This window comes from Sturnira hondurensis, unplaced genomic scaffold (genome assembly GCF_014824575.4).
Source record: "Sturnira hondurensis isolate 20B ecotype Veracruz unplaced genomic scaffold, ASM1482457v3 Scaffold0020080, whole genome shotgun sequence".
NCBI classification, from domain to species: domain Eukaryota; kingdom Metazoa; phylum Chordata; class Mammalia; order Chiroptera; family Phyllostomidae; genus Sturnira; species Sturnira hondurensis.
Genome location: NW_028092711.1, coordinates 764315 through 786651, shown reverse-complemented (window position 1 = coordinate 786651; position 22337 = coordinate 764315). Strand labels below are relative to the sequence as shown.

The 22337-nt window shown below is 36.4% G+C and overlaps 1 protein-coding gene across 1 annotated transcript in view; it reads right to left on the bottom strand.

Annotated features, from left to right (window-relative positions):
* TGS1 (trimethylguanosine synthase 1) overlaps positions 1–22337 on the bottom strand; it is a 53461-nt gene that overhangs the window by 19415 nt on the left and 11709 nt on the right. Inside the window, exons 2-9 of the mRNA XM_037028562.1 lie at positions 21296–21360; positions 18965–19140; positions 17790–18612; positions 15633–15750; positions 14109–14195; positions 11661–11835; positions 9661–9967; positions 7306–7452 (exon numbers count right to left, since the gene is read on the bottom strand). Coding sequence (XP_036884457.1) covers positions 7306–7452; positions 9661–9967; positions 11661–11835; positions 14109–14195; positions 15633–15750; positions 17790–18612; positions 18965–19140; positions 21296–21360 — 1898 coding nt within the window. The remainder of the gene's footprint in view (positions 1–7305; positions 7453–9660; positions 9968–11660; positions 11836–14108; positions 14196–15632; positions 15751–17789; positions 18613–18964; positions 19141–21295; positions 21361–22337) is intronic.

Below are 22337 nucleotides of genomic sequence, written 5' to 3'. Positions count from 1 at the left end.
TGCCACTCCAACTAACTGAGTCACCTGGCCAGGGCCAGAATGAAAAGCTTTTATCTACTCTTATTTGTCCTAACAAACTCCTTTGCACTTTTTCCAACACATGACATTTTGTAAATAATTATGAGAGGTTCACAGATCCCTGAAATTCCATCAGTGATCAAGATTTCCTAGTTTTCATAATTAATACACACCTAATTTAAGTAGTTCTAATATGAAAATAAGCATCAACTTGCAGAATCATTAAGTTAGCTGTTCAAGGTCAGAACAGGAAAACTCGAAAAAAAATCAAAGTTCCTAGTGTTAATTCATTAAATTATGAGAAGATGGTGGTAAGGTAGGTGGGAGTGGAGCCCAGTCCCCCCTGCGCCAAGCTGGAACACCTAGCCAATCTTCTGGGGAAAAGAGTGAACAGTCAATGGAATCCCAGCTTATATGAAATTTGGAGGCAAAAAATTGCAGAAGACATTGAAAAACAGATGGTGAGGAGATTGCAGTGGGACAGTAAGGTCCCTGGGATCTGCGTGGGGACCAAGGCTGCTGCAGACCCCCGGCCTGGCACCTGCTACAGGATAAGGGGAGGAGAGTCAGAACATCAGCTCCCTCTCCTACCAGAGCAGGAGAGGCAGCCCAGCACCAGGAGGGACCTGGATGCTGGAAGTCACTGGGGGGAACAGAGATGAAATGGGAAATACACAGAGGTGGTACACATCTGCTGGGACTGTGGGCTCTGGCACCAGAGAAATTGGGGTGCCGGAGTCAGGTGGAGAAGGGAGGAGTTGGGCTGTGTTGGACCCTGACCCGGATAGTCTCAGGACTGGCTGGAAAGTGGGGCTGTGTGAAAAGCTGTGCGTTAGTTGGGAACTGCAGGCAGCTGCTGTGTAAGGATCCCCCGAGCATTGGCTGGTGCTGCGTCCAGAGGGTGATTTCAGCTGCGTGTGCCCAGAGTGAGTGACTGAGCAGAATCTTGTGCCCCGCTTGTCTGGCACTGCATGCCCAGAGTGAGAGGCTGGGCAGAACCATGCTCCCTCCTTGTCTTGGGCTCTACACTGGAGACTGACTCACACTGCAAACAGCCGAGTGGCTGATTTGAGCCTGGCAGCTCACAGAAGACGTGGGCCGGAGGCCAGGAAACTGTGAATATTGCCATCCAAACCTGGTCCCCATCCTCTTAGAACCAAAGGAAGGGAGAAAAGCGAAGTCCGGCCCCCTTCTTCCTGTGATATCCAGGAAGACCAGCAGAATTCGCTGAACAGCTTTAAAGCCAGCAGAAGGCTTATTATTATCTTTTTAATTTATTTTTCTTCTTTTCGGATCCTCTCCCCCTCCCCTTTTTTCTTCTTCCCCCAAGTGAGACAATAAGATGTGGAGTTACAAAGGGTCCAGAGATAGATCCAAAGGGAAAGCACAAGGTTAACTCCCCAAATCGAGAAACTGAGACAATGTCACTTTGCTGTCCCACAGAACTGGCATTTTATTGTGTATGTGTATTATTATAATCTTGTCATTATTTTTACCACTTTCATTTTATTAGCATTTTTTTAATTTCTCTTCCTTATGTTTAGTTTTCCTCATACTATTTCCCTGCTTAATTGCACTGTTTGACTGGTTTTCCTCCTTCTCTCTTTACTGTATTTTAATTTTCCTTCTTTTACTTCACCAGTGTTCCAAAAAACATAATCTTTTTTTTAAAATTTTTTAAAGATTTTATTTATTTATCTTTAGAGCGGAAGGGAAGGAAAGAGGGAGAGAAATATCAGTGTATGGTTACCTCTCATGTGTCCCCTGCTGGGAACTGGCCTGCAACCCAGGCATGGGCCCTGACTGGGAATTGAACCACAATCCTCTGGTTCGCAGGCCTGCGCTCAATCCACTGAGCTACACCAGCCAGAGCCTAATAACACACAATTCTTGATCGTGTACTTTCTATTCTGGTTATCCAAATCATATATTTCTTGTCATATTATTGTCGTTCCAGTACTCTTGTAAATAATTGTGGTTCCATACAATTGTACATACTACACAGCAACCTCCCTTGATCTGAGCCCACTTCACTTTAATACTGAGCAGTATCATTGTTGTGGTTAACTCTACTCTCTCTCACACTATGCCTACTTTCTATCCTTTACTCTCACTATATCTCATCTAGGTTTTTTGGATTCAGCTCATAATCCTCCTCCCCTCTAACAGGAATCTAATTTCTCTTCCACCTTTTATAAAAAGTGGCTAGTTGGGTGAAATACCACAGTTAACACTATACTTATCCAAAGAATCTCCTATCACTTCTCTACTTGCTGGTACTTTAAATCCCATAAAATACTGTCCTGCTGCCTTAATCCATTTTGCCTACCCCCTACCACTGATCACAGACAAGAATACATGGGAGCTGCAAACATCAGTATACCTGCTGGAGGAGAGAAACCGCCACCAAAGGAACCACCAAAAGGTAAAAACCCAAGTACAACAAGAGAGCCCACACAAACAGAAGAAAGGGCAAACCTAGAGCATCCAGACAAGGAGATCATAAACCACACCACTGAACCCCATAGAATTCCTATCACAGAAGTTCACTCTACAAAGACAGCTAGCAAAGCGAAGCATCCTGAAGCACAGAAACAAACAAAGAAGAGTCACCTAAACTGGGGAGACAAAAAAAGAACATGCAATCAAGGGGAATGGAAGATTCCCCACTAAAAGAGCTAAATGAAATGAAGGTAACCAAACTATCAGTTATAGAATTCACAATAATGGTAATAAAGATGCTGAAGAAACTCACAGACAACTGCAAGGAACTGAGTGAGAACTACATCAGCATAAAAAAGGATAGAAACTACAACCAAAAACCAGGAAAAAACGAACAATAAACTCTCAGAAATAAAAACCACATTAGGAGAAATTATAAGCAGGCTGTATGGAGCAGAGGATAGAATCAGTGAGCTGGAGGACAAGGTGGGAAAAAAACACCCATATAGAGCAGGAAAAGGAAAAAAGATGGATCTTCCAAACACAGTATCACCAAGGATATTGAGAATTCTACCACTGAACCACCAATGCTCCAGATCAACAAGGATATTGAGGTATTCAACAATGTTCTAGATAGACTGGACTTAACGGATATGCATAGAACCCCTCATCTCAAACAAGCTAAATACACATCCTTTTCAAATGCACATGGAACATTTTCAAAGACAGACCACATGATAGGACACAAAACAAGCCTCAACAAACTCAAGAAAACTGAAATCATATCAAACATTTTCTCTGACCATACAGGAGTGAAACCAGAAACCAACCTCAAGAAAAAACTCAAAAACACTCAAACTCACAGAGATTGAAGAGCATGTTATTAAACAATTAATGGGTCAAGAATGAGATCGAGGAGGAAATCAAAAAGTTTCTAGAAACAAATGAAAATGAACTCACGACAACCCAGAACTTATGGGACAGAGCAAAGGCAGTCCTGAGAGGGAAGTTCATAGCAATACAGGCCTATCTAAAAAAAAAAAAAAGAGAGAGAGAAACATTTCAAATAAACAACTTAACCCTACACCTACAAGAACTTGAGGAACAACAACAAAGACAGGCCAGAGCAAGTAGAAGGAAGGAAATAACCAAGATCAAAGCAGAATTCAACAACGTAGAGACTAAAAGCACAATTCTAAGGATCAATAAATCCAGAAGCTGGTTCTTTTAAAAGATAAACAAAATTGACAAGCCTTTAAGCAGGCTCATCAAGAAAAAAAGAGAAAGGACCCAAATAAACACAATCAGAAATGAAAGAGGAGAGATTACAACTGACACCACAAAAATACAAAGGATTGTAAGAAATTACTATGAAGAACTATATGCCTAGAAACATGAAAACCTAGGCGAAATGGATAAATTTCTAGAAAAATATATCTTCCACAACTCACGAAGTAGAAGCAGAAAGCCTGAACAGACCAATAACAGCTGACAAAATTGAAGCAGTAATCAAAAAGCTTCGGACACACAAAAGCCCTGGACTGGATGGTTTCACAGGAGAATTCTACAAAGCATTTAAGGAAGAGCTAACCTCTATTCTTCACAGACTATGCCAAAAAATCCAAACTCTTTTCATGAAGCCAGCATCATCCTAATCCCAAAACCAGATAAAGATATAACAAAGAAAGAAAATTTCAGGCCAATATCACTGATAAACATAGACACTAAAATACTCAACAAAATACTGGCAAACTACATCCAACAATACATTAAAAAGACCATACACCATGACCAGGTAGGATTCATCCCAGGGATGCAAGGATGCTACAATATAAGCAAATCAATAAACATAATACATCACATAAACAAAAGCAAAAACAAATATCACATGATCATATCAACAGATAAGGAAAAAGCATTTGATAAGGCATAGCACCCATTTGGGAGCATTCCTCGGCCTAATAAAGGCCATATATGAGAGACCGACAGCCAATATCATACTCAATGGACAGAAACTAAAAGCTTTTCCACTAAGATAAGGAACAAGACAAGGTTGTCCACTTTCTCCACTTCTATTTCACATGGTATTGGAAGTTCTAGCCACAGCAATCAAACAAAAAAGAAAAATAAAAGGCATCCAAATTGCAAAAGAGGAAACAAAACTGCCATTGCTTGTAGATGACATGATAGTGTACAGAGAAAACCCTACAGACTCCACCAAAAAACTGTTGGACCTAATCACTGAATTTGGCAAAACAGCGGGATACAAAGTCAATATTCAGAAGCCAATGGCATTTTTGTATATCAACAATGAAACATCACAAACAGAAATTAGGAAAAAAAGTCCAATTTGATACAGCAACAAGAAAAATAAAAGTCCAATTTGATATAGCAACAACAACAAAAAGTCCAATTTGATATAGCAACAAGAAAAGTCCAATTTGATATAGCAACCTAGGAATAAGCCTAACAAAGGAGGTAAAAGACCTATACTCAGAAAACTAGACAACACTGAAGAAAGGAATCAAGGAACACAAATGGAAACATATACTGTGTTCATGGATTGGAAAAATTAAAGTCATCAAAATGTCCATACTACCCTAAGCAATTTATAGATTCAATGCAATATCTATTAAAGTACCAATGGCATACTTCACAGACATAGAACAAACACTTCAAAAATTTATATGGAACCATAAACGACCCCGAATAGTGCAGCAATTTTGAGAAGAACAGAGCAAAGCAGGAGGGATGACAATACCTGATATCAAACTGCATTACAAGTCAGCTGTAATCAAAACAGCCTGGTATAGGCATAAGAACAGACACAGGGAACAATGGAACAGAAGAGAGAACCCAGAAATAAACCCAAGTCTCTATGGTCAATTAATTTTCGACAAAGCTGGCAGCGACAATAGCCTCTTCAATAAATGGTGTTGGGAGATCTGGACAGCTACATGGAAAAAAATGAAACTCGAGCACCAACTTACACCATATATAAAAATAAATTCAAGGTGTATAAAAGATTTAAATGTAAGTCGTGACACCATGAAAGTCCTAGAGGAGAACATAGGCAGGAAAATCTCAGTTATTTCACGCAGCAGTATTTTAACTGTTATGTCTCCTAGAGCAAAGGACATAAAGGAAAGAATAAACAAATGGGATCTCATCAAAATAAAAAGCTTCTGCACGACTAAAAAAAAAACAGCATTAAAATGAAAAGAGAACCAACTATGTGGGAAAACATATTTGCCAATGATACCTCAGACAAGGGTTTGATCTCCAAAATATATAAAGAACTTACATGTGTCCACTCTAAGAAGTCAAGCAACCCAATTAAAAAATGGGCAAAGGACTTGAACAGACACTTCTCCAAGAAGGACACAAAGAGGGTCCAGAGACATATGAGAAAATGCTCAGTACTGCTAGCTATCAGAGAGATGCAATTTAAAACCACAGTGAGATACCACTTCACACCATTGAGAATGGCTATCATAAACAAAGCAACAAACAACAAGTGTTAAAAGAGGTTGTGGAGAAAGGGGAACCCTAGTGCACTATTGGTGGGACTGCAGACTGGTGCAGCCACTACGGAAAACAGTATGGAATTTTCTCACAAAACTAAAAATGAATCTGCCTTTTGACTCAGCAATTCCACTGCTAGGATTATATCCTAAGAACCCTGAAACACCAATCCAAAAGAATGTATGCACCCCAACGTTCACAGCAGCACAATTGACAATAGCCAAGTGCTGGAAGCAACCTAACTGCCCATCAGTAAATGAATGGATCAAAAAACTGTGGTACATTTATACAATGGAATTCTATGCAGCAGACAGAAAGAAGGAGCTCCTATCCTTTGCAACAGCATGGATGGAATTGGAGAGCATTATGCTAAGTGAAATAAAACAAATACCATATGATCTCACCTTTAACAGGAATCTAATCAACAAAATGAACAATCAAGCAAAGTATAGCCAAAGACACTGAAAATGAGAACAGGTTGACAGTGACCAGAGAGGAGAGGAGAGGGGATAATGGGGGAAAAGGGTGAAGGGTTTAGAGGAAGAATTATAAAGGACACGTGGACAATAACAAGGAGGTGGGGTGGAAACAAGGAAAGGAGGTGGGGAGGGCTGGGGTGGTGGGGAGAAAAAGCAGAAAACGGTACTTGAACAACATTAAAAATGTTAAAAAATAAATATAAAAAGTTCATTAAACTACATTATTTCTGCAGTAGATATTTCTTCATCTGATGTTCTTTTTAATAGCTTGGTCCAATAATCTATCAATTCCTTTTGTCATCTATCCCAAGAAGCTACAAATACAGATTAAACCCGAGTCTAAAGTTTTAAGAACACATATATACCCAAAGTGAGGACATTATAGATATTAACTGGTTATTATCCTTTGGAAAATGTCAAAATTCTGAAAGATAAAAAAGGCTGAGAACTATTTCAGATTAAAGAAGACCAAAGAAACATGAAACCAATGTGATACATGATCCTATACTAGAAGGAAAAGAATACTATTAAGGACATGATTGAGATAATTGATAAAACTAGAGTATGTACTACAGACTATAATACTGTAACACTGTTAAATGTACAATTTCACCACTGTTACATAAAAATATCCCCGTTCCTAGAAAATACACAGTCAAGTTTTAAGTAAAAGGTAGGTGCAACTGGAGCAGGAACACACACACACACACATAGAATGACAATAAAGCACATGTGGCAAAATGTTAAGAAACATCTGAATCCAGGCAAAGAGGATATGAAAATTTTTCTACATTTGAAATTATTTCAAAATAAAGTTAAAAATTACTTATATACTGTTTACCTGTGTCCAGTTTAATCCCATCATCAAAACGGGAGAAGAGTCTGTACCTCTGGGCCCAGTATTTTGCCAGCTTAGGAACCGCAGCTATTTCAGGAGGCAGACCAATTATCTTTTTGTTCTGTTTTTTCTTCTTCTTTTTAATTTCAGCTACAATAAAAGAATATAAAGAACATGGATGCACACTATGAAAAAAGGAAGTAACATGTGAATTTATATAAAAGTGTAGGTATATCAAATAATTAGCATTTGGGATTGAACTCCAGAATATGTGCACAACAACACACTTGGAGAAACAGGAAGGCATAACAGAAACAGTGCTGACTTTAGATGACAGACTGTAGTTTGCTATTTACTGGACCCCCAAACTTGGAAAAGTAATCTAGGCTCTCTGAGCTCCAATATTTAATTTCTCAAAAGGAATAAATGGCTGAGTAGTATTTTACCTATTTACTTTAGAAGACATGTACTATTACAGGTGTAAAGAAAAAAAAGACAGTGCTTTCACTGGCAAATTCCAGAAATCCACACATTTCCCTTCCTTTCTTTAAAATACAATTTCCTAAGGACTGATTAAGCTCTCGCAGCTACCCATATTTCTGCCATGTGTAATGACTCCAGACCACGAGCATAATAATCCCATGCATGTTGCTCACCAAAACACTGGTGTGCATTATACACGGCAAAATACGGCACATCCACCCTCTGAACCCAGCCATGACTGAGAACTCATAGTGCTCTGAGAAACTGAAATAGAGGTCACTAGCCCCATTCGATATAAGAACATCTTATTCAATCAGAGACTGTCCTTTTCTTAAACCATTTTTATTAGTTTGGTTATTTGGCTTCATGGCTGAGGAGATTAGAAGATGACAGTGTTATCATAGCTAAATATAGTAACAAAAAACAATGTTGACCAATAAACCTCTATCACATTTAAATGGTCTTCATAAATGGGACTATGTCTTAATACCATCATGTGATCATCACAAATAGCTAAAGGGGTCATCAACAGCAAATTGCAGCAAGTTTCTCAAGAGACACAACACTAACATTTTGAGTGAACAACCCTTATTGTGCAAGACCATTCTGTACACAGTTTAGTGTTAAGTAACCCAATGACAAAATTCCCTAGGTCATTCTAACAACCAACATCTCCCAGATGCTCGAGATGGTGGTATCATCCCAGGTGAGAACTACTAGCATTGTGACAAGTGGTGGTTAGGGAAACAGCGAAGGGTGGGAAGATGGGATTTAGGAATCAGACAACTTGGTACTGACTTCTAGCTATGCCACTTACTGACTATGACCTTGGGCAAATTTCTTAATTTCTCTGAGCTTTATTTTTACTTTCCATGTTTATAGAATGGAGCTTATTCCACCTACCTCATTGGGCTACTGTACAGATTAAATGAGAATAAGGCATGTAAGAGCATTTCAGAAATCTGCAAGTGCCCCAAGAACACTAGTTGTACACAAAAAATTGTACAATAACAAATAGTTGTTTAATTAAAAATTTTAACTACCTTAAGTATGCTCTTTAGAAAATCAAGGAAGTATATGATATAGATATCATAGGTCTATAACATGCACACACACACACAAAGAAAAAATGTAAAGATTCAAATGAGGTATTTTCCTTAATATGAAATTAAGGAAAACCAAAACAGGGGTCATTAGCTGCATTCAATAGAAAAGGATCTCATTTATTCCTAAGAAAGACATCATCACAATAAATAATTATTTCATTAGGCAAGTCTGGAATAACTCATCTATAAAACTGAACATTATTTCAAATAAAATTTCTTTAAAAAGCTTCAATGTTCCACTGACTATAATTATTTTTAAACCATAAAAGAACATTTGCTAAAAATAAATTCAAATAGTACAAAAGAGCATAAAGTGAAAATGCTACTCTGTTCTCCACTCATTACAGCTAACTACTATAAATACTTTATGTCAATGTACCATCCAAACACAAATTATCACTACCCACAACTATTACAACAAATAAATAAATAAGAAAGATGATCAAAATGAAAACCAGGAGAATACTTAAACTTCAATAGAGATAAAAACAGTCTGGCCACCTTTAGCTCATGAGACAGTGTAGTGGCAAAAACTGATCTTAATGGCACAGAGAGAGGTACTCAGATAGTTTTGCCCATGCTTTACCTTTGATTTTTATCATGCTTGTTCACTCTGGGTGCCAAATCATAGCCATTAGCTATTACTTAATATGCCTTCTCTCAAGTTAAAAATAAGCAGCAGAGACTTCGTAAGTGAAAACTAGGGAAAACCATTTTAAAAATGTACTTATCTAAATCCACAATCAAGTTGGAGCATATTTAGTCTTACCTTCAGTTTCTACCTGGAGAGAGTCTGGTATATCCTGAGCAACACCATCCTCCTTATCTATAATGGCTGCTACTGTGCTGTCCCCTTCATTTTTTTCTGTTTCAAGTTCACCAGCTAAAGATATTGCATGACACAGCCCAGGTGCTGGGTTGCTCAACTCCAGCGGCTTATCCCCTTTGGTAATAGACATTTCTTGTTCTTCAGAATCACTGCTTGTGCAAGTGTCTTGCACATTGTCATGAGAAATCGACTCCTGTAATGCCTCCGCATCCACTGGTTCATTAACCCATTTTAGAAACTTTTCGACCTGAAATTTTAAGATGTTACAAGTATTAACCAATTCCAATTACACAGAATATTCCTACCTGCTTTACAATTTGTGACTTGACTGACAAGCTACATCACAATCATTAACTCTGATAAGTACACTGTATCATACAAACTAATGTGAATAAATCCAATTGCAATTTGTCTAGACACACTATAACCTTATTAAAGACTTCCTTAAAAGGAAGAAAATATTATATTACACACAAAACTAGGACCTTCCTGTTATCAATTAACACGAAGAAGATAAAGCTAAACTTTCCCAGTAGCTCATAATGGCTTCTAACAATATAACTATATTTTGTGCTATTACCATTTTCAAATGTACCCACCTATTGTTGAGTCATTAATTTGGATTTTTCAAATTACACAGAGCTTTCTGCAAGGCCCGGGCTATTATCTACATTAAATGATACTCAGTACTAAAGAGGAACTCTAAAAAGGCGTTGTGCCAATCTGTCTCTAAGAACAAAAGCACTGCTATCTTGGAAAGAATGAAGCTGCCCTTCAATGAAGCAGTGGAGTCAGTACAATGACTCCTAAAAACTAGGTTTCTTCTATTAAATGTTCACAAGGCTCAAGGTCTAAAGATATATACTTCCTTACTATCTTCATACCAGATCTTCTTGATGTTCCTAAGAGTTAGGAAACTAGAACAAGAGTGGTAGGTAGAAGATGAGCAAGGACAACCACCTAGAATCTTCCTCTGGGGGAACTGTGCCTATACATCAATCAGATATCTAAGGACATAGCCACACTTAGCATTTATGTTTCTGCTCTTCATCTACAAATGGATATATGGGGACTCTCATATCTAAAACATTATTAAAAGTCCTATAGGACTGATTGAACTGATATTGGAAATTTTTTCCAGATATAACTAGGGTCAATAAAATATTTAAAATTATCACGAGCAACCATACAATTGAAATATGGTAAAAATGAGACTAGCTATACATTTGTAGTAAGTTTTAGAAGAATACTGAAGTTGAGAAGAGTAATGTCCACTAGGGGAAGACAATCCGAGATTTTGTCCTGTTGACTGAAAACAGCTGCTGGAGATGTGGCTGCCACAAAGGTTCTGCTCACTGGAAGGTGCTTTTCTTTTTCCACAATGGATACGATGCACTCATCACAACCAGGCAAAAGCAATTTTAATTACCTCTGTTTTCCAGGTAGTTGGAAGACAAGTACAGCAAAGTCCAAGAGAGGGGATATGAATAATTAACAATGTGAATCATCAAATTTGCCTTGAGTCTCATGTCATTAGGATGAACTTGTTAGTGTAAAGTTTAATCATCACCTTTAGATGACCTCAAAATTAAGGATTACAATAAAAGTAGTATCAGACATTGGATTTCCAGGATCCTACTTAGCCTAAAACACATGAGCCATTTCCATGGTTGTTACCACACACATAATGCAATTTTACCCATTTATCTTCCTAAACTCTACTACTTTGTAGCTTTCAAAATACCCCCTTTTCATATTATCCTCAACTTAATCTTTTTCAAATGTAGTTCACACAGTATATGCCTTTAGGAAACAAGTGGAAGAGAATCTTAGGTGCCCTTATGTCTGGTAGAAACAGGGTTCTCTTTCGAAAACAAAAACTTTAAGGAGCCAAGCTCACAAGATGAAATTCTATCTGTAAAAATAAAACAAATACTTACCTTACTCAAAGCTTTACTTTTTTTGAAGCATGTTTTTTCTGTGTCTTCAGTAAAGAAAATATGTTTGTTTTTCATATTTATTTGTCTTCTCATGTCCAAGAACTTTGACTTATATTTCACATTCTTCTGTATATACCTGACCCGCCTATGACTGAAATTTGAAATTCCACCGTATCTGTGACCAAATCAAATGAAGTTTATTCAAATCTTAAGTCCAGGAGTTTGTTTCTTCATATGAAAAGAAAATAAACCTAATGATTTTCACTATTTTTCTATTAGCAGCCACTATTTTAATTCTACTTTTCTAAATAAGGAAATGATGAAATAAGGTTCAAAATGCAGTTTAAAGTCTAGCTCGAATGTAAATTCTCAAGTCGATGTGAAACACCAAAGTTGGGAATATCAACATATATAGAGTGGAAAGTAGAAGTTACATAGTACATATGTAATAAAGAAATGGCAAAAAAATATAACACCATTGCAATTGGTGAGGTGATGCCAAAGCTCTTTAACATGCATCTAGATACGTTCGAATTATCTTAAAAGTGGCCACAAAATTCCTAACCCAAATCAATCTGAACTCACCAAAGAAGCAAATCCCTATTAACATAATTAGAGAATATCTTTTGATCTAACCACCTACATTTTCCAGTCCTACAATGCATACACCTACTGTCAGCCTATTAGAGATAAAGTGTAATATATAATTTAGCACTTATAAACTCCTCAACAGTTTGGTTTTTAAATGCCAGCTATTATCTTCTAGCCGTATTCAAAACTTCTTAAAAAAAAAGTACATCTTATTCTTCCCTTTTAGGTAGAATTTGGTGTTCTAAGTAGAGGACAAATAATTAAATCCAAGACAAGAGGATAAATCTCTAACAAGTGTATATCAGCAAGAGCTACCCAAATAGCTTCTCAATCAAACTACATGTGGGTAAAAATAAATTCCACCAGGAATTTAAACATGGCAATACCAGGAAAACTTTCTATGATCTTTAGTTTGAAATTATTATATGAACTACAACTGCTTTGAAATACCATATGTGAGAGATAACCATTGCAACTGAGAGATAATGTGCAACTATAACTAATAGTTATAATAACTATATAACTATATCTAATAACAATTAGTTATTAGTTATTCACAGTATTATAATTATGAGCATGTATTTCTGAACTAATTTGGATTCAATTTACATCAACCTATGTCCTTTCCTTGCTGACTTCATAATGTGTAGGAACCCATTAAAATTTCACAACTAACAAAATATGTCTCAACCATTAGAAACATCAAAGACCAAACATCGTGGTTTGTATCACTGATGCAAATTGACATAAATGGTAGGTCTTTAGTATGCATTAGCTACTCGGTTCAGTGTTCATGTCATAGATAAAAAACTATCCAGTTTCCTTATATTTAATGCTTGGGCATTTAATCCAAGAACACCAACACTTTCTGTATACAAAAGTTCATGGCAGCTTTATTTGTAATAAAGTGGAAATACTTTAGGAAATGTATTTTACTTCACATAATACTTCACATAATCCAAACATCCTTCTATAGATAATGCTTGAACAAACTATAGTATATCCATACAATGGTACACTATTCAGAAATAAGAAGAAATGAACTAATAGTACGTGCAATACATATGTCCTGGGGGTACCTCAAACACATGAGCTTAGATCTTAGGAAACAACCTAGCTCTATATACAGGATAAACAATTAAGCACAGGGCCCAATGGAAAGGATTAGGTAAATGTACTGATAAGGCAGGCTGTTGAGGGTACACTGCTGAACCAAAGAAGCAAGCTGTTAACTATGTATAGTGATTCTATTTTTGTGTTTTACAAAAAGGGAATAAGGTATGAATATGTACACAGTCATAAAAACACACATGAAAAATTAAGAAGGATATATGCCACATATTGCTTAGTTCTGGGGAATGAGTTGAAGAAAAGATGTACACTCTACTTGTTACTTCTGTTTTGTTTTTAGTTTCATTATTTTTATAGTGAAAAAGAAAACCGGTTACTGGAGATTTGAACTTTTCATGGCATGTTTGCTAAACACTTCAGAAATACAAAGAGTTACGCGAGACACTAGGTGAAGAGAGAACCTATGCTTAGAATCTCAAAGGCTGGCCTTGACCTCATTCTCTCCAGGAAATAATGTGACTATGACTAAGTCAAAACCTGTAAGCTGAAGTTGCTTTATTATAAACTGAAATAACAACACTGGATTGCTAGAAAGTACAATTGAGTTAATATATGTGAATACATCGTCAAATGTATGGTGATTATAATCAGAGAGGTTAGTGTCTTAATTGAAATATCTCAAAGGCTGTAAAATACATACTCATTATTAGCTATCTGAATATCAGAGAGCTTTAAGGCAGCTGAAATGGTTAAGATTTAAGAATAACAGTATTCATGTATAATTACTTTTGTCCTGAGCCATGCTTGAATCCTAGAAGGGAACCACTGTCATCAAAGTCTGAATCTGGGTTTTCATCAGGGTCCAGTTCATGGCTAAAGAAATAAACAAATGGTGACAAGAAATTATCTCCAGAACCCACATGTTCAGGTAAATATCAAAAGTATATATAGTCAACTTTTGCAAGCTTTCCCATCACAATAATCAGCCACAGTCCACAAACCCAGGAAGAACAGGATTTTCCAAATGAGATAAAGTACAAAGCAGTGTTTGGAACACAGTAATAAGCACCCAAATCTTAAATCCTGTTAATTATCTCTATTCCTGAACATTATAGAAATATGGATCTACCCATTCTCCTTTGAAAAAATACCAGTTAAAAGCTTCAGCCTCAAACCAATCTCCTAGAATGATACCTCTAAAGGTTTTTCTGAAAAATAAACAAGGAAATACTTGAGAAATAGCAGCTTAGTGGAAAAAAAAAGACAAAATATATTCTGTTAAGAAGAATAAGGTTATGATACAAATGATACTAAGTAACCTAGGATCCTCCATCTATTGGAGATAATTCTAATATTCCTACTACCTGAGAAACAGTAACAAGTAAATGGAAATGGTGAGAGATTATTCTTGCAAATTAAATTACGCCCACTAAACACTTATGGTGGACCTACTAGGTAAAATATAAGTACACAGTGTGCCTTCAGGTACTAACAAGAACTAATGGAGGAGTTAGCATGCATTGTCTACCACGTAGAAGGAACACTGGAGTCATGCTTTTATATACTAAGATACTGAGCCTCTGAAGCTTGCTTACTGTTTTTCTTTAAGCTTATGGAACAAAATGTTAAATAAAGCACTGTCTGTCCTGTCACAGGAATGAAATGTGTCCAGCTCACATCCAATTTCTGTCATGTCCACCCTTTTCTTGTAATTTACAGCATTAGCATTTGATTATATCTTACCTTATATTATTCTCGCCTTGTTCAATCACATGTATCGATGACACACTAGAAAGAGTACTGTCTCTGAAAGAGTTGGACTGGGCTCTAGCTTTAAAGCTGCTGTTACTGCTACATAACTCTGGGCAAGGTATTTATCTTTGTTTTGTCTTAGTACTCTTATCAATACAATGAAAGCATTACAGTTGATGTATCTGAGATGTATTAAAGTCCCGTGATTATTCCCAGATTTCTGAAAAAAATTAGAACTTCTTTGAGAAAGACAGACTGTACCTACTTATATACTACTAGTTGATAGCTGACACTAGTTGTGTCAGATATATTATATGCTAGTACCAGTCTTCCCAATGATTTCACAAAAAGGCACCAGTTCCATCTTACAGATGAGAAATTGTGTTAGAACTGAAGAGGCAGAGTTGGGATTTGACCATTCTCTGAAGCCCAGGGTCTTGTTTCTTCTCCTCACGGGATCAGCACTGCTATAACGTAACAGGCACTTTACAACTACTCACTCATGGTCAGAGTGCTTACACTAACACACTCGAAAGAGAAAGGTAATGTGCAACTTGCCTCCTCTTGAGTTTGCTTGGCTTATGTTCTGGTGGATCTTCTTCACTGTCATCTCCATCCATACTGTTGGGATGTGGCCTTTCTTTGATCGTGTTTGCTTCTGAAGAGTCCTGTGAATCTAAAGAGGCAGTTATTACTGTGGATTTTCATCTCTGGTTTGACTACTCTTCTGCCATTTGCAAAGGCAATCAAAATATTTCAGTGCCTTTCCTGCAATGAACGATATGTGTAGACAAGACAAAGTGCCAGACCATATCTATTCTGTGTACATCTACAGGTGGAAGTGGACCACAAAAAAATTGGAGCTATGTCTAAACTATTAATGCTTAAAAGTTTCCATGATTTAGCTACTTAAAAAGTGAATTAAAACTACTCTTTCCTGATAACTGTCTAACTCCATATATTTTGATGAAATTGTAACTAAGTGACTCTAAAGTTGGCATGATCACATTGATTAAAAAGTGATCTTTATTAAGAAGCTAATACATTTAATGGTCTAGAATACTGCTCTTAAAGTAATAATGGAAGTAACAAAGAAATACCACCATTTAAAAAGAGTGTTTTTAACCTTTAGCTCCAACTGAGGTACACGTCTGTCCTCGTTCTTTATTTCTTCAGACTGGAACAGAGTAGGTGGGTGAGACTAAAAGTGGAGAGGGGTCTGCAGTGTAGACAGTGGGAAGCTTCCAATGTGTGGGGACAGACTACTTCAGAAGAACACCCAACCGCAAATAGTAAAAAACATACTTATAGGAAAATGCAATATATACCTTGTGTTTTGATCTCAAGGGTGTATCTAAAACAAATCAAAATGTACAATTCTTAAACTGATCCCGATGGCAGTCCCACTACAGCTAATTACAGAAATGAGCAATTATATACATAAGGGAATAGGCAATAGACATGGTCATTCTATACACACAGTTTAGGAAACAGATAAGAGAAGGCAGAAATTGTGGGTTTAATAGGTTTGACAAAGGAAAAAAAGGAGGGAGGAAGGATAGAAAAAGGGAGTAACACAAAGGGGCCAACACATTGGCCAATGTACATAGTTCAGGTTTTATTGTCAAAATAAATTACAGGAAGTAATTAGGAAAGTATTGAAGAGTATCAAAGACATATTAAAAAATTACATAAAAATTTGGTAACAACAACTGAGAATATTATACTGAATTAAGCTCTATTGTAAGAGTACAGAGAAAAGAAATAAAAAGCAGATAGAGCTCTTTGGTAACTCTCTAAGGGAAACTCAACTAGATGAAGACCAGCAACCTAAGATGAGCAAAGAAAACCTGATTGTTAAATACGTGTAAAAGGCCCAAACCTTTCACTTCATATCTGAATAAGGATGAGAAGAAAGTCCCTATGTGCCAGACTTTTCCAGTACCAAACATCAAGGATGCCAAGATAACATACTTTCAGGAAAAACCTGAAAGTCCTGAAATTTTCCTCACCTCTCATTTTCCTGGTGCCATCAGTTGGTAGTGCCCTTTTCCCAAGCAAGAACATTCTTCTCTAGCCTACTCTTCCTTATCTTAACACACTTCTCACTAGCTTTCTTTAGTCTTGACAGTGGCACCAGTCTGCATGGCAATTAATTTTTTTAATCACTTAGGCAGGAGCCAACCAAGTTCTTATCTTGGATATTTTATGAGAATCCTGAAATCAATCCTTCCAGTTATAAATGAACATAATTTCCTGTTTAGATTCTCTTTATAGCAAAACTTCATGTGTTTCAGCTGAATTCCAGCTACGGCTCTCATTCAGATTTGCCTAATATCAAAGGTGCTCTCAGCCCCTTTCTTATGGGCCTCCTATAAACTAATTTGTTCCAGAGAAGCTTGGACATTCCAAAATCACTCTAAATTAGATTTCTGACTTAATTAGAAATTTCCAAATTTTAATTTATTGGCCACCAAAGTACAAGAGGAAGGAATGATACTTTGGAGAACTCTGTGCAAATATTCTTTTTTATTTACATAAAAGGGTAATAAACAACTTGTGATATAAAAATAAGATTGATTAAATAATTTCATTGTAACATAAAATGTGGTTGGCATTATTTAACTCTACCATAAAGAATTAGTTCAGTTATTTTGCTAAATAGATTCATTTAGTTAACTGTTCCTTAGTAGAATAAGTCTTGGTCAGTCTTACCCTTAGCCGATTGGTTTGTGCTTCTATTCCCAGACAAGTTGTTTTCCTTGGTTCCTTTACCATGAGGTTCGCTTTCGCCAGAAGCAGGGCATTCTCTTCTGCTGTTAACTTCACTTAGCCACTGATGTCCATCAGAACTTTCAACTGACTCTAACTGGCTCTCCTCTACTTTCCCTGAATTCAGCCTTATGTTCCTAATTCCATCAAGTGCTTCATTATGATCTTTATCACTTGAACTAGAGCTTTCGCTACCAACTGATGAAGATGGAAATGACTGTAAGTCTCCTTTCATGCAGTCTTCATCTTTCTCATTGTCATCTTCTGTTTTAGACCCACACATACTTGTATCACAACTTTGTGAGTCATCAAAAGTCCAACCCTGAGCTTCCCAATACTGAAATTGTTCTAAATAATACCAATAAAGTTGACTATAGTGCTGTTCCCATTCTGCTTTGGTGTCAGGAATGTTCCAAGGTTCAGAACATGGTGTTTGATCTGAATGTTTTTCTTGCCAGCTTTGCCATAATAGTCCTCCACCATATTCATTCCAGTACTTTTCCCATTTGTCTGTAATTTCTAGCTTTGGAGACAATGTATTTTCAACAGAAAAATTTTCAATGTCAGTATCTTTTTTGGATTGAAGTTTACATGTCCTGGTGTTATTATTATACTGTTCAACTGAGGATGGATCATCTGAAGCCAAAATGTCATCTTCTTCATAGTCTTGTTTCAAAGATTCTTTAATAAGCTCATCTAAGTACTTCTTTTGATGCTTTTTCTTTTTCTTTTTAATTTTAACTTTATTCCTAGTATTCATGGACACCTACATAAGATAAATAACTTAAATATAAAATCCACTTCATAAACTAAAAGAGAAGGTAGAACCCCAGTCTACTTTGACATTAAATTAAACAAAATACCCTTGATCCTCCTCCACCACCCTCGGCTTTCAGTTACACAAACAAGTGAATCTTGCTACCTAATTTTCCAAGAGTAGAAAAAAAATCACATGTAGAACACACCACAACTTACAGTTTTGGTTGATATATGAAAATGTACATTAGAAAAGAGGTGGAATGCTCTAATTCATAAATGCATTAGACTTGGGGTTAAATAATTCTATGCGATTTTACAAAGAAAACTAATAAATACAAATAATAAAAATTAATACTTACTTCAAAATTCTTATGTGCAGACACCCCACCAAATTGAAGTGGCAGTCCCATACTTCTCATGAGTTCAGCCTCAGAATCAAGTTCACTTTCATCTAGAGCTATTCTTTTGCTATCACATGATTCTTTAGTACTGTGGGAATTATCGCCTTCTTCCTCTTGTTCTGTAGCTTGGTCTCCTACAGATAGCATTTGTTAGCTTAGATTGAGAAAAAATTTAGATGCAGGTTTTATCATCATTTTAATGAAGAAAAACCCGAGACCCAGAGTTATTACATGACTTGCCCCAAGTAAAGGTGTACAAATGTTATAGCTTTTAAGGACAGAAGAAAAAGGGAATTTATGGTAATCTGGATTAGTAAGAAAATGGCCAACTAAGAATCGAGAGACAATTTGTAGTCTGGCTCTACCTGCCATTATCCATCCAGCTGTCAGTTCAACTTACACAGACTGACCATCTCCTCTGTGCTGTGCATCGTGCAAAAAGTACTGAGCACATAAGAAGGAACACAGTACGGTAACCAGAAGGTGAATGTTTACATTTTAACATTCCTTATCTGCAACATTTCTAGATTGGTGTATTTTACATAATCACTCATGGAATTATTTTAGAAGCAGTTAGTAAGAGAGGTGAGAGCACGACTTCTAGCTCCTCCCAGGTATTTCAATCACAACTAGATTTATACCCTGCAACTCTGAGGAAGAGTTGGTTTAATAAAAGGGCTCTGCTATTAAATGTCTGAAATCCACTGAACTGGACGATCCTTTCAAGTGTTCAGATTCTAGTTCCTATAGAAAACCTGTTTTGTTATAACAAAACTAGTTTAACTTTATCCTAATATGGTTATCTAAGTGGATCAGACCACTAATTGGACAGATGCCATTCGAAATGCTCTATTAACTGTTTAAATGAGAGATAAAAATCACTTTATGTATCAGCATACTCAATTAGGACTGAGCCCTCCAGATAAATGATTTTAATGATTTTAGGAAAGAGAACAGTGAGTCTTACACAGAAAGAAAAAAACTGACACTGAAAAAAGAAAGAAATCTTATATGTGCTAATTCTACTATAAGAAAAAAGGAACAAAGATATCTATCTAAATAATGAAGAGGACTCCATTCATCACTTCATTCAATGAACTTATGAAAGCTCAGGAGAGAGCAAAACAGGAAAAATGAAACAACTAAGTTTTATGATCCTTTCATGGTATACATACTTTGGAGTCTGCTGTAGTCTAGTATCAAAAAATTTTATTTGTACTAAGTAACACTGAAAAACAAACCATTTCATCCAGTATGCAACTTTCTTTAGAAACAGTGATTTGTTTAACCATTATGAAAGTTAAAGGATTTTCAAGGGTAGTATGACAACCTACTTTTAAGTCTTAATCCCAAACTTATGCGGCAATTTTCCCTGTGTGCAAAGAAACATGCAGGACTTGTGTGGAAAGAACAGGGAAATGTGAGAGACCAAAATGGTTTTCAGGTAGCTGGGCAAAGGTCTAAGTATAGAACAAATCCTATTTGTTATTTGGGAAAGTTAACCCATATTGTGGCCCTTTTACTTCAGGTAGGACTATGATGTTCACTTGGAATTTACCCCTAATCATTTGTTTATATAGTCGTTAAAGTAATTAAACAGGAGGCCCTTAGATGAGATGGCTCTAATGCCTTAATAGATCACCCAAACAAATCAAAACCCAAGCCAGAGTTAACGCACTCGAACGTGAGAAAATGAAATATAAGAACAGCCAATCACAAACAGCCAACTAAGCTTTCCCAATTAAGGCGACAGCTTAATATATGGTCAGTCAAGTAATTTGTTTTGCTTCTAAAGCTTCTCTATAAAAATACCCCTCCCAGTTCCTGTCAGTGGAGTGATCCTAACCATCTTTGGCTCGGTACTGCCCAATCTGAATCACTGAATGCTCAAACAAACGCTTGAAATATTTTAGTGTGGCTCTGTATACCTTATAATGCCTGATAAAAATCCGCAGAAGAAACTGTACGTTCTCTACTTTTTCAAAGCCTCAATTCTCAGGTTGTTTTTATCTAATGGTGACAACTCAGGAAGGGATGCTACATGAGGTAAGGGAGGCTACTATTTCAGGTCCACACAGGAGCTTGCCATAGGAAAAAAAGATCTGCTTTGATAAGAATTCTAGAACCATGTTAGAATAGAAAAGAAGGGCTGTCTACTATTACAGAATTTTTTTTGCCACATAAAATTTTATGCTAAGAAATTAGTATCGTAATATAACAAGTTATAATACAATATTATGGTTAATTTTAGCAAAAAAGGGGGGGTTATATAGTTTTATACTATATTACCTGCATTGTTGCCATTGCCTTTAACATAGTAGCCTTTTAATCCCAAATTGCATAATTTTCGATCCCTGTGAAGCAAATTAAACAGTCAATATCGGGAAAAAATTAAATTATAAATTTAGAGGAAAAAAGTTCAAGGCAGCATAAATTAATTAATAATAAGGTTAAGGAACAGAAAAGCAATGTTAATACATTTCTCCTCATCTGTAACAAAAAAGTAGTAACATATTATCTCAGGGGTTGTTTTAAGGACTGACAGTAGCTGTAAAACATTTAGTATGCACCTCATGGCAAGCATGGATAATTATAACTACTAATTATTAAAAATTAAGTGGTATTCGGATATTGAGGGGAGAATCCAATCCCCCTTAGGCTACACTAAAACAACAAAATGCTCTCTAAATTTGCTGTACAAGGAAAGCACAAAAGTGGAAAATTTATCTGACACACATAAAATCCACATGCAAACCCTAGGCCATATGCAAATAGGCCAAATTACTGACTTAACAGTAGACAAGATATTCATGGTACAAGCAAATGTTTTAGAGACTAATATAAAATGAATTTCTTATTTAAATATTTTATCAAACTAAGACATAAGTTTGAAGAAAACAATCCAGTCTCAACGACTTTTGAAACAATGGTTAACCGGTTTTAAACATGATTTTCATAAAACAAAATTTATTCAATATTGCCCTTAATTCTGTGACTTGCATGCCCTTTTTCTGGATTAAAATTCTGTTGTTTTTTTAAAAAAATATATTGATTGTTATTACAATTTTCCCATTCCCCCCCTCCTTCATTCCCCTCCATCTTGCATACCCCTTCCCACCCACATTCCCCCACTTTAGTTCACGTCCATGTGTCATAAGTTCTTTAGTTTCTACATTTCCAATACTACCCTTGTCCTTCCCCTGCCTATTTTCTATCACCTATGCTACTTATTCTCTGTACCTTTCCCCACTCTCTCCTCTTCCCACTCCCCTGTTGCTAACCCTCCATGCCATCTCCACTTGTGGTTCTGTTCCTGTTCTAGTTGTTTGCT